This window comes from Halyomorpha halys, unplaced genomic scaffold, assembly GCF_000696795.3.
Source record: "Halyomorpha halys isolate HHAL.00 unplaced genomic scaffold, Hhal_1.1 Scaffold1331.1, whole genome shotgun sequence".
NCBI lineage: Eukaryota > Metazoa > Arthropoda > Insecta > Hemiptera > Pentatomidae > Halyomorpha > Halyomorpha halys.
Genome location: NW_027114913.1, coordinates 289,765 through 304,392, shown reverse-complemented (window position 1 = coordinate 304,392; position 14,628 = coordinate 289,765). Strand labels below are relative to the sequence as shown.

Genomic DNA, 14,628 nt, shown 5'->3' with positions numbered 1-14,628 from the left:
CTGGTTCTGGCCAAATCGGTAACATATGGAACATTGAGATCTTGATGGATGACTTGATTTGTGACAAAGTAAGGAGCATTAAGGATTTTACAAAGGATTTTGGACTGTAAGGATTGGATTCTGGAGGATTGTGAAAAAAAAAATTTAAAACCTAAATTTTTTCCAAAGATAGCGGTCCAACCTAAATAAAAACTGAATCATCGTCACTGACCTAAAATGTCTATAGCATAAGTTAAACTAATTAGTATTGATGATTTATTAATTATGTTACAAATTTTTTTTTCCTGGATGTCTGTAACCTGTTTTCCTATAATGTTATAGGCATTCTTAAATCGTTAGCCCTGCTTGTCATCAATTTCATAGAAGATTTATAGCAAATCGCTAGATCATTGTTAGAGCAGTTATTTTGTTATCATTATTAAAGGTGTTCTTATATTTTATAGTACTAATTATTTTAATTAATGTATCGATTTTATTTTTTTTAATGAATGCTGAAATCTACGAAAGCTAGGGACGAAGAACGATAGGGAATTTTCGATTTCCGCCTTTTACCTCCTTTTTTTTCCAATCAGGCATTATAATGACGCTATTACCATGATGTTCGATTCCGACAATATCCACTCTCATTATTCCAACCATCGCCTGCCAAATAATAAACAGAGCGGTGCTGGTATACCGTTGGCCTGCGCAGACAGGACGACCTACATCCTCACCTCTGCTAAATTCCTCCCCCTCCTCCCACCCACCTCTCCCCCCCTCCCTGCATTATTCATCGTCTCCTTTTCCAGGGTCCTCTTCTTTCAGCAGGCTATTGCTCCCTCCGACCGCATCAGCTAAATATCCCTTCCAATAATTCAGGCTTCACACTATCTATCTCGCTCGACCTTGCAGAGAATCCTAATTCGCGGGATAGCAGTTGTGACTTTATCTATCCTATTGCATTATGAATAATATATATTTATTCATAAATAGTTTAAATATCAATAAAATAATATTTAAATTAATACTAATTTATAAAACATATTAACAATTTTCAAAGCTCCCTGTACATCTCATAACCCCTTGTGATTTTACATATCATAATTTAATCTGTTATATCTGAATCAAATAATCTATTATTCCCTCGTAGCTTTATTTTTCGTATAAAATAATGAATACTTAAAAAACACGAAAATCTTTACAACTTTACATCAAGTCAACAGCCCTTCCCTTTTCTCAATAAACTCTGTTTTTGAATCCAACACGTTCATTGTTTTCTACACTTTGCAATTATATCAGGACTTCATTGTTGGTTGAAAAAAGGATAATTCCTCTATAGGCTCTAAAAAAAAAAAAAAACGGAAAAAAATAAAAGTTGGGAAGGAGACGATGAGATGCAAAAAAAAAAATAAATCTTATTATAATTCCAATTTCAACAGTTTTTAAAACAATACTTTTAACAATAATTCAAGTTCAGAAACTCTAATATACATATATAATGGCGTAAATATTAAGAAAAATATAATTTCTTTACGATTAACATTCTAATTTTTACTATTTATTATTTAAGCTCAATTTCTATATAATCAATATTGAAGGTTTAAAACCCGATTTGTACGAGCTATAGTCATTTTTCTAACTGAAAAACTCATTTTATACTTCATAGAAAGAGTAAAATTGAAATCTAACAATGATATAACAAACCACTTATCTGACCGTGGTTAAGAAATCAAATCGTTACTACTGCATAATATTATTTGCGATTTTTTTATTCTATAATAAAATGAAAAGTTATTAATTTTAATCGATTGTTTTAATATAATATTGAACTATTTTGGACAAACTAGATGCTACGGAATAGCGGAGAAGACCCCCCTCCACCGCCCGCTGGTGATCACGACTTCCATTGTATATCCGATAATCGGACCACAGTTTGCGGCTAGTCTCGTAATCCTGGAGGGAGTAAAGACCTAGGGAACATCCCAGACCGCAGGATCCATTCTGCCCAACCGCAATCCTCCCCTCAGATTGTAAGCTGATAATTTATCGTTTAATGGTGTTGTTTCATGCAGAGTTCAACACTTAATTTAAGTGCCTTCTCAAGTTTTAAATAATCTTACTAAGCAAGCACTTGAGCCGATGAGCTGCGCTGTTTTTATAGACCCGGATCTTCATGAAATTATAATTCTATTTAAATTTTCACCTATTAATACTGTATTAATAGTGCTACTAAATCCTATAAAGTTGGATTAGTCCTAAGGTTTATTAATTTTTATTAGTTTTAAAATTTTTTTTGGTAGACTCTACAGAGCTTGTAGATCTTTGGCCGCCCAAAGCAGCCTTCTCATTGGCTACTGTTTTCCAGTTAGTTGTATGCAACTCTTTCACATGTATTTTTGTTGATTTTATCTATCCATCTATTTTTTGGCCTTTTTGATCTCTTACCTACTGTACTTACATTCATTGTTGTGTAGAGGGGTCCTGATGGATTGCTTCAAGCCACATGCCTAACTCATCTTAACCTCCTTTTCTTCATATAATTAGATATAACTGACCAATCTCTTCAAGCAGTTCACTGTTAGTTCTTCTCCTCCATGTGTTGAGATGGAACCTTAGCTCTGATCCCAGATGTACGGAGGAATTTCCGTTCAAATCATTCCCATATTTATCACTTCATTCATATTCCCACAGCATAACCTTTTTTGAATGTAATCCTGCTTTTGGAGTCGTTAACAGCGTTCAGTTTGTTTTCCCCAAGACTTTTTCATCACAAGATAATTGTACAGGACCTACTTTTTTATCCCCAGTTATCAACCCCTATAAAAATGGATCATTAACATTGCGTTTCAGGAGGGAATTGCTAATGGATTGGTCATATAAATTCTTTTCCATAAAATTGTGAGGAACCCATATATCACTTCGAGAAACAGATCCCAAAGCCCCCTAATGATTTCAGACACTTACTGTGTCGTAGTAATATCCCGTGTCGTAGTAAGGGTTGTCTGTGACCAAGGCTTGAATTTGGTCATCAACAGTTGAAAGACGACTTAGCGTCTTGAGCTGACTGAGCGCTTTGCATCGTTCAAGTCAAAATTTACAACAAAATTACCGACCAAACCACTTACAGATTGTCCTTTCTCCTAAGCCATCATCGCCATACACACTGCAAATTTTGTTAACCATCTTTACGGATTTTCATTTTCGGAAATAAAAAATCATTAAATTTTTTTCTCTTCCCTTTTGAGTAAGCAAAATACCACTTAAAGATAAGGAATCTCGGTTTAAACTGATGCATAAAAGCACCTTAACTAATCCTTTTTAGAATATGTAAACATGCTTTTTTAAACACAGAGAAGATTAAATTGAAATATTGAAAAACGCTACAAACTTATTTTACAACCTAACAGCTTCATATGGCATAGTTTCAGATTTTTAGCGATTTCATTATTCTGGAGAGAGAGAAAGATGAAAGCTATGTTAGCACTTTTTTTTTTGGACCCGACAGATCTTGTAGATTTAGGGGCCACCCGAACCAGCCTCTCCACTTTTGCCCTTCTTGGTCCAATATTCAGTTTGCTGCAGGCAACTCTCTTACAAAGATGTGAATTTTTTGATTCGTTCTGGTTTTATTTCAGATCATTTCAATCCTTTAGATTTTGACCTCCGAAATGGTCTCTCACCAATATTAGTGGCATCCTAATGGGTTGCACCGAACCACATGCCTTGCTCATCTTAACCTCCTAACCTTTATATTATGAGAGATTCTTCCATATCATTTGATATTGACAGACTAGTCTGTGCAAGCGGCCTGAATAAACATAAATGAACATAAAAACAATGGAAAGGAAATGTCATTAAACATGTACTTTAATGAAGCACTCTGATTCAAAATGTTGCACAGTTGCTATATGCCTCACAATATAAATCATGTATAGCCAAATAAAAGTAAGATAGGGTTTTTGGGGGTTCTTCTCAAACAAAATTCAGTTATACCTGTAAGACACAAATCAGTAATATCGATGCAGAATCCTTGGAAAACCAAAAGGAAATCTTATGATTAATTTATATGTAAAAAATTTCTGATTTAAATTATCTATAATGATATTATGGAGCCAAAGGATATTAACATTTTAGAACAAAAAGCGACTTTACATTGCATTTGAGCCCTGTCTGAATGGACCACTTGGACAAAAGACATTAAGTCATCGTAATGTGATTACGTAAAGTTTGAACAACGGAAAGTACAAAGATCTAACAAAAGTCGATGACATTTTATAGATAGGGCACTCAAATAGCAGCGAGAAAGTTAGTAATTAAAACTGCATTGTCTGCTCGAAAGAAGTTCTTTATTAAATAATAAAGTTTGAGATGGCGAAGTAGTTTTAATTATGAAAGTTGAACTAGGCTTATTCCAAGCCAGCGTCGGTGTGGGGAGGGAATAAGGCTGAAGAGTTGCATCAGCGAAATATTAGTTTGACAAGATAGCGGCTAATTTTGTAATGATATAATTCATTCTATGTAAGAGTTATATGCGCACTTCTTAATTATCGGCCTGTTCAACTTTAAATCTTCATTCAGAGAGTAAAGTGCTTTAGGTGAATAATAGTAAGCTATTGTGCTAGAAATTACAGTAACATTTTATTTCCGAATAAACATTAATGAACATAGAAACAATGGAAAGGAAAGGGACTCAGAAAATAATAAATATACAAAAATTACAATTTTACCCAAACGTGAAGATAATAATCATAAATAATGAAGATAATAAAAATAAGAGACGGAGAAGGTGGTTTTAAGAAAAAAATAAATGAAAGAGTCAAAGTGGAAGCAACAATATGCTAGTCAACATCAGTATACCAGTTTAAATTTTACTTAAAAAAAAAAAAAATTATAAGATAGTAAAAATTGAGGCCAGAGTCACACATTTTTCATCCACACAAAGATATGTGGTAAATATTGCAAATCTAAATAACAAAAATATAATAATAAAGCGACACATTTATTTTTCTCAATTCTACAACGGAAATAAAATTACTTGGAATACATTAAATTAAAAATAATTATATTTTAAAAAAAATTAAGTTATGTTAATGGAGTTCATGATGATATAATAAAGTACTGAGTTAGGGAACAAAAACGATCATATAAAAGTGAGCTGTTTCGCATTCGCCGACGACCTCGCACTCAAATAAATACCCTAGAAATAAAAGCAGAAAAGGAAGGCCTACCAATATCATATGAAAAACAGAGCTCATGACTACTGAAGTAAATTTCAAGAAAAAAAAAGTAAACACTGAATATGGAAAAATAAAAGTGACAACAAAATTTAAGTACTTGGGGAAAATAATTTGTCAAAACGGCTCAGGGAAAGAGAGGATCCGAGAGAAAACCACCACATTAGAAAATTTAAGCTTTCAAAATGCTAAAATTTACAATAAGAAGAACCTCTCCTCCAAAGCAAAGTTAAGGCATTACAACGTTGTGATAAGCCCTGTGATTTTATACGGGGTAAAGACCACCTGCTTACCCAACTTGGAAAAGCTGCTAAAAATAGAGAGGAGGATCTTGAGAAAAATCTATGAGCCCAGGAAAACACAAGAAGATTACAGACTAAGATCTAACGAAGAGATCTACAGAAAATTCAAAGACCTGGAAACTGAGAAGAGAAGACTGATGTTATAATAAGAAGATCTTTAAAAAAAAATTTAGCTACGAAACTGCGACGGGAAGAAAGAAAATCAAGACTCCCAAAGAAGACTAACCATTGATATTCACTTGGTCCTTAGTGGTCGATACGTGATAAAAAAAAAGAAAAAAATAGTGCGTAATTTTAATCATTATATTATGTGTGGCTTAATTACATATTATGTAATATATATAATATATACAAGTTAAGTCTGACAGCATGAGACATCAGTCTTAATTCCAGCTCCTACATGTAAACTTTGTTCCAACATACATACCTAGAGGATTCGTTAACCAATAAAGTCAGTCTTTCAGTTAAACCCATGGGTATTATTTCTCGTTCTCATTTCCTTTCTTTTTTAAGGTTTGAACCCAAAACTTAAGTTTTATTTGATAATGCATTATTACCAACCGTAATATAACTCACGTTTGACCTCTAGTTTTTCACCCAATTAAGATTACCCTTTTTATGAGGCTGGGTGAACCTCGATGGCCCCGATTCCACAATGATTACATTACCAGAACAGATAATTATCTACATAGCCGGGTGAATCCGGGTCCTTGGAGTAACTAGTACATTATACATTTTTTCTAAATTTACGGTAATTACTAATGAAATATTTTTCAATACGGTTTGTGAAGTAAGAGGGAGTGTAACAGTTTACATGTTCGGTAAATTGTTAGTTGGCTTAGAAATAACAGACGCAAAATGGCACAGATTAGACCACAATTGATCAATAGCAAGGAAACACGAAGTCAATACAATCTTAGTCGAGCGGAAAGATTATGATGAGTGTAGCTACTGGAAACGATTTAACAACAACGATAACAAGGTAAAGCTAGAATTTATCATGGATAATGATAAATAATAAATTTATATTATTAAAATGTTAATTTTATTTATAAATTATAATTAATTAGTTAATTTGCAACTATTAGGGAAAAGATTTTTACTTACTTTTTACGCTAAAGACATCAAGAAATGAGTTTAGTATCACTGCGAAACTGCTAGTCAACCAGTTAATTGTCAAAATTGTATTAATAATCGTTTAAACTGTTAGTCTAATGATGATATGTTGATCATATTCCGTCCACTAATTACGCTTGTGTAAAAGTAAATTGTGCTCACTAAACCTATATTCAAAAACCGCTTGTCTGTCTTCGCTCAAATTTAGAAAAAAGTCAGGGATTAGCTAAGGATGCGTCTAAAATAAATTCCATTAGATTCAGTCTCTATGGACCTATGGAATAATTTATTTTTTGGAGACACCTATATTTCAACAAAGGCTCGTCCCATGAATGTTACTCTCAACAAGTGAAACATTATCTGTAAATTATTGGTTTAAAGATTTACTGGATAGAAATCTCAACAGTTTTCACTGTTTCAAAAAAAACGACGGGATAAGAATGAATACTAAACATTCTTGACTCGGCAACCTTTTTATTGTTTTCTAATGCCTACTGTAGCTGTATTTTAAAAATTATGATTATTCTGATCATATCTGCAATCATCATTTCCTTAATAAATCATTATAGCTCTTTAAAAAAAATAAATCACGATAAAGTAATTCAAATCATTTAATTTAAAACTAACACATTTTTATTTATCAGTTGAAAATTATCTATTTTTATAATCAATCATTCCAAATGTAATTTTCTTTCTTTAATTATCTAAATATTATTGTTATATTTATTTATATATATTATTAATGTTTGTTCAATGGTTAAAGCATTGTACATAGTTAGGTGTGTATGATCCATTTAGACTATATATTATAAACTTGTTTGAAGAAGGAACAGGAGAACTGCAAAATACAAAATCGTTTAAAGAGGATGTTAAGATCCTGCGATCTATCGACTAACCCATGAAGTAGAAGCAGTGTCTAAACCCAACTGTCTAAATAGGTTCAGACTGAGCTAAGTCTCTGGGCTCAAAGCTCCTAAGACAGACATCACATTTTGCTTAAAAATATGAGTGAGTAATTCTGTACCGCACCCATGCGAAGGGAAGAGAAATGAGAAAACAGGAGACAGAATGAGAGAAGAGAACACGAAATAAGAAAAAGATCCATCGAAACCTCAATAGTCTACTACCAATCACCAGGTAATTAAAAATTTTACATTTCTTGCTAGTTTACGTTATCCTATTCGAAATCATTAGTCAAAATCAATTTTCTTACAATACTAATACAGATTGTATTTTAATTAGGATAAACCTCACATATAATCAGTTTTTCTTTGTATAACTTATTCCAGAATAGAGGTTTTATTTCCTTTTTTTTCAAAATGCCTAATTTATTTAAAACTGCTTAAATAATGTCCTATAATCAGTTTTACCAGCTTATCTATCAATTATAATTAATTCAGATTCAATTTTGTATTACAATAACCCCAGAGAATATCAATTCAACACAAATGTTAAAAAAGTAACAAAATGTTAAAATAATGCAAGGGCCACCAGGCAGATCTCGTAATAAAGAAATAGTAAAAAAAAAAAAAATTACTGGCGATTCCTTAATATTAAGAAGTTTATAATATCCAGTTGTTAAAAAGAAAAAAAAATCAACTACAAATACCGCTGTGAATGATAAGAGGAAAACTTTGATAAAATGACAAAATATTCAAACAAGACAAGCATCTGTCGCCGCAGTCTATTTTCTATTCGTCACGTTCGTATACTAGTCACACTCCTGTATTTCAGCCACGTGCTTCACTGAGATGGCGAGTCCTACGACCTGAAGCGATTTGCCACAATTTAATTTCACGCTTTAAGGATCATACCTCCCTTTGAGGGGTTTGAATCCTGCCAAGGGAATCGGCAATAACTGGAGAACAACTGCCTTTAGAATTGTCCAAATTTCATTATAATTAAAAAAAAAAAATGCTCTACCGTGTTCCTTGAACTACTTAACTATTGTCCACGTTAATTTAAATTTAATAATTTATTTTGTTTTAAAAAATTATTTCTGGATTTTAATAATATAAATCCATTCTGCCGAACAATTTCAATAGAATATCATTTCGAAGTATTTAATAAAAGTTAGAACTGATTTGTATACATAAAAAAATATTCTGGATATAAACCCACCATAATTTAAATTAAATAATTAATTTACCTAACTATTGTCTTACAATATTTAAAAAAAAATATTAATTCATTCCGCAGAATCATTTCGATAAATATGTGTAATTTTAACGTGTTTAGTAAAATTTAAAACCTGCTTACTAATCCAAGTTAATTTAAATTTAATAATTTATTTATCTAACTTTTATCTGATTTTATCTTACCTAATTAAAAAAAAAAATTACTCCATTTCACAGAAATAAAAACATAATACGTTCAATTTAAAAGTATTTAGTAAGAATTAAAACCCATTTGTAATAATAATAATTTTAAAAAAGCCTGGCTATTAATCCATGTTAATTTTTTTTATTTATTGATATTTACAACTGTATAAAAAAATAAAACCAGTAAATTTGATCATAATGACATAATGATATGATACAGGATGTAGAGAAACTACCCAGTAGTAGAACTCTAAAAAAGTTTACAATATAAGGTCACGAGGCCATCTTCTTTTCAGGCGCCTCGGAGGATTGGCAGGAATGGAAGAGGAAGCAAGGTTAGAAACGAGTGGGTTTGGGTGGTTAGGGAGTTTATTATGGAAGGAATAATATCGGGTTCGGGCTAGATCGGTTACATAAGGAACATTTAGGTCTTTATGGATGGTTTTATTCCATGTTAATTTAAATTTAATAATTCATTTACAGAACTTTTGCTCTACAAAATTTACTTCTGTGTTTTAAAAAATATAAATCCATTCTACAGAAACATTTCAATAAAGTAAACGTAATTTGAATTTTTGGTATTTATCAAAATATAATAATAAATAAAAATAAAACCTCCTTTCTCTATGATCTGATCTTGTTCAGCTCTTCACATGCTAAAGAAGGCTTCAAGATAAGCCGAAACGGAAGCCTATACTTATATAAAGAGTAAAATTTATAATAAATATTTTAATAGATCAGTTAAAAACTATTTTTGTTTCACAAAATAAGTTAGACATTGTTTTCATCAGATTGTTTCATCCTCTGTCCAATACTAAAGCTCTTTCGTAAAAAAATATCTCTAGAAACGTGTTTCAAATACGTTATAACACGTGAATTTTTCACAAACAGAGTCAGTTACACAAAGCTTAGTTTTAAACATGGCCAAATCCAGTGGAACCAATCACAGCAAATTATTCGGAGCCGACGGGTCAGCTACAGGGACAAATAAAAATGAGGGTGCAAATGTCTATGACAGCCTGTTCCAACTGTCAGCACCTGCTGGAGCAAACGCTACCAATTTTGATGAAGACGTAGCTGCTATTACTTTGGCTTTAGAAAAGCGTACTCACACCAGCGTAAAGAAGATAGTTCTGGTATCTGATTCCAGGGCAGCACTGCTGGCAATGACATCAGTACATCCTTCTGCTAGTGCTGGAATTCTTACATGTAGGAAAACTACAGAAAGTAAAAGAGAACTACTTAAAGTATTGGTGATGCAATGGATTCCGGTCAATTGCGGTATACATGGGTATGAGGCGGCGGATCGACTTGCAAAGTTAGGGGCTAGCCAACCACAGCCGCTTCTACCTATCTCCATGGACATGGCGAAAGAAAGGACCCGAAGCGCTATCACTGAGAGAGCAGAGGAAAGGAGTAGTGGAGAATGTGGGGGCAAGAACTTGGCGGGATTGCTAGACCATAAGAGGTGCCCTCCATTGATTTCACCAAGAGCGGTGGCAGTGGCATGCTTCAGGTTGGCCATTGGACATAACTATCTGCGGCACCACCTGAAGAGGATAGGAGTGGCTGAGTGTAGATGGTGAGATGACGGTACGGCAAAGGCGGACTTAATTTCAGACAGGAGTTACGTGAATAGAGCTAAAGTATACTGGGCTGTTCGAAACAAAATGGCAGAATTTTTTGTCTTGCAATATAAAAATCATTTTTGTTGATCACCTATCAGAGCTTTTAAAAAAGTTCGAAAAATACTTTGAAGCAGATAATGATAAATTTATATGGATGCAAGACCCAGGATCCGTCAGAATTTACTTCTTTAGAAGAAGAATCTGTTATTGACTTGTCTTGCGATAATAGATTAATGTTAAAATTTGGTAGCATAAAACTTTCTGATTTTTGGATATTAGTAAAAGTAAAATATCCACTGATTAGTGGTAAAGCTCTACGAATATTAATTCTATTTTCAACATCCTATTTTTGGGAAGCTGGATTTTCGGCGGTCGCGGTAATAAAAAGTAAATATCCTTCGAAAATTAACGTCGAACAAGAAATGAGGGTCAACATATCCAATTTTATTCCGAGATTTGAGAAGTAGTGTAGTGAACATCAAGCCCATCCATCCCATTATTATATTAATTATTAGTCATTAATGGACGATCAATAAATTGTTTGTGAATTTAACTTTCGTGTTTAATTTATTCTTCAAATAAACTAACTACATTGTGGTTGTCTTAATGTGGATATTACCGAAACAGTTGAAATTAAATATTTAATATTATCCTAAGGAAATAGTAAGTATCTTTTTTTCAAATTTTCGCTGTTAAATGGGTTTAAAAAGGGAAGTTTTCCAATTTTTCAAGGAGATCCAAAATTTAGAAAAAATGTGAAAATGTGATGAAAATATTATTTAGGGAGCCACTAACCGAAAAAGATTGGGAACCTCTGAGTTAGATAAATAATAAGATTGAAAATAATAAGATTAGTAATATTACACTATGAATACTAAAAAAAGTAATATAATAAATGAATACAGAACATAAAGAAATATTTTATAATTTAATTTAAATATAAGTGACAAATACATTTTATTTTTGTTCATAAGGCTTTGTTTATTAAACGTGATTAGATGCTTCGTAAGACGAAAATATCTTAAAACTTAATTTAAAAAACATAAATTAAATACTTTATAACTAGAATGTTTTGCCTTTCCATGACGAAAGCAAATAATACTGAAACAATTCATTTAATATTTAAAGAAAATTAACGTAAATAACACCGCTGTAAAGTTGGATTTTTTTCACCGTGTGTATTTTACATACAATATATGGTAATTTAACTATAATTAGTAATTAACATATTTTCAATCGACCATCTCTGGAGTTTTTTTCGTGATCGCTTTATTCTGGATCACAATAACAAGTGTTGAACCGTTATGCAACAACTGATGTAGAAGAGTCAGTTTTTTTTAGATAATTGGCAATTCGGAGGGTTTGTCTGGTAAATATTGTGATAATGGGGAACGAACAGTGGAGGAAAACTATGTTAATTAAGTAGATTGGAACCCTTTATTATGATAGTCGTAATTACTGCTTAGCATCCTTTTCAGACCTCAATAGATCAGAATTTATTAACAAATAGATGAAAACCATAAATTAAAATCATGAATACTAGAAAAAAATACTTAAAATTTGAATCCGAAATAATTTTAATTATTCTGAATATTGAAACTAAACAGAAATTTATTTGTTGAAAAAATGTTTCCGTAAATAGGTGGGATTGGGATGTTTCTCGTTAAGTACCGCACAATGAGAACGTGTTTGCGAAGCATTCGATGAGGGTTCCGGAGCTCAGAACGTTATGGGTTCGATTCCAGCCTGGTTAAGATAACATTTATTTGGCTACAACCGTTAATATTGAATAAAATGAACATATTCACCTATGCAAAAAAATAAATAAACTGCCGTATCTAGCATGGCTAACCACAGTTCCACAAATATCGAATTATTATTCTACAATTTTTCAAATGATTGAGACAAATGGAAGAGTTTTCGAATATTCCTGGAGTTGCGAACTGGAATAAGAAAACAATTCTGATTAATCTGAATCTTAACACCTGAAACAAAGATGACCGGCAAACACGAAACCTTAAACGACCTATGATGACTACATTGCATGTCTTGGGTAATGTTTATGGGCGAGCTACTGTACTTTTTTCAATTCGATAGAAAATATTTTATCTTTACACAGGTAAATGGATCAAAACTAGAAGATAATTTAAAAAAGAATATAATAACCATAAATCTTTATGGCTGTTTTGTCTTAGATCAACATAAAAGGGATTAATTGAATAATCTTTAAATCAGTTATACTTGGATTAATTAAATTATCCATTAATTTATGCCTTAATTATTAATGCCAAATAAATATGTGGTAATTATTTATTTGAATAACCAAACGCTGATGAAAACTAGTAAAGAATTCTGTCTCGAAATAAATACGGATAAAACAAAATACATAAACTGTTAGTAGAACAAACGACAATTATTTAGGAATTAATCGCATAAAAAGTAATGCATTTGAATTCTTTATACATTCAAAAATCAAGGCTCTAAAAAGAAATGTCTGTTGACCAAAAACAAAAACTAAGATTGTACAAACCTATCACAATCCCTACTGATCCTTACGGATGCAAACCTGTAAAAAACACAAGGAAAGAATGATGCCATAATTTAATTGAAAAGAAAGTAGTGTATAGGATATTTGTATAAAACATTCATCTTTTCCCAAACGAAGAATTAAGATGGATACAATGCTTAATTAAATTCAATGAGGTGATAACATGGCGTTCATCTTTCCTACCCTTGGAGAGGACTTCCCTCCTTGGTGAAGTCCAGTAGGTCACAGACTTTGGGAAGGCTTCGGTCAGACACTCCAATGTTACATCGTCACCTTCCATCACTCCTTGTTTCTGCTTCTCGACCTGGATTGTCGGGGCAACTGCAACAGAAAAACGACAAGTGAGTAATTTGGCGAGGTCGATGGAGACATCTTTTACAACACAGTTCCATTTAGGTGTTAATTTTAACTCTAATTATTTTAGGGTTGATTTACTAATGATAATAATACAAATTATAATGATTAATGTATACTCTAGTAAATATATTTCGTCAAAAACATCTCAAGGAGGAAAGATAATTAGGATCCTAAGTCAATGGAATAAGAATATATTAAAAAGAAAAAATGTACCAATTATTTTTACTGGCAATATACCTACATTGTGCCGAAACCTGGACAATAGCTAGAGAAAGGAGCCCAATAATTACTTCCTCTAATGATGGACTACCAAAGAAGAAGTTGTGGCATCTTAAGACTTCACGATATAACTTTTTTTTAATTGAAAAATAATAGAGCTTTCTCCATTTCAATTATAATAGGGTGGTAGTTATTCGTTTTTCGACATTTTCATTTTACGTTATACAAGATACAATTATTTCTCAAAATAATTTCTAATGCAATCAGATTTGAAATTTGAAAATAACAGTTCTCGGACTTTGAAAACAAAATTTTCCTTAACATCCTCAATTTCTGTGATTCAATGGTAAAAGTACAAGAGCTAGGTTATAAAATTAGCCTAAAAATAGTAAGATAACGATAAAATAACTTACTTATTAATAAATTAATTTGAATTATTATGATATATCTCATAAATTTAAACAATAGATCTCATTACCTAATCATCGATGTTAGCCTCTAATCATGGCAGCAAACATAGACATGAGATAAACAGTTCATGCATATGAGTTAGCATCAGATGACCTATTATTAGGTCCTAATACTATGTTCAAGCAGGCATTATGTCTCTATGTTGAATACAATGTCCTATGTACTATTGTTCCAAATGTCTATTCCTAAATAATATTAGATATTTTGTAAAATAAAAAACTCATAGTTCTAACATACTTTTATATGAATCTTAATATACACATAATTATATCATTTAAAAGAAATTTAGCATATTATGTAATAATATTCGACTGTATATGTTTATAAGGTTAATCATTTATAAAATTTCAATATAAAAAGTTCTAAAAAAAATATTAAGTTAAATGGACCAAGATAATGAACTAGGGTTTGGTTCTAAACGTTTTTTTCTAAATATTTTTTAATTCTGTATAT

At 31.7% G+C, this 14,628-nt stretch overlaps 1 protein-coding gene across 1 annotated transcript in view; it reads right to left on the bottom strand.

The window, feature by feature from the left end:
• Positions 1 to 14,628, bottom strand: part of LOC106689334 (neuronal growth regulator 1) — a 177,962-nt gene that overhangs the window by 68,478 nt on the left and 94,856 nt on the right. Inside the window, exon 5 of the mRNA XM_067052010.1 lies at positions 13,312 to 13,449. Coding sequence (XP_066908111.1) covers positions 13,312 to 13,449 — 138 coding nt within the window. The remainder of the gene's footprint in view (positions 1 to 13,311; positions 13,450 to 14,628) is intronic.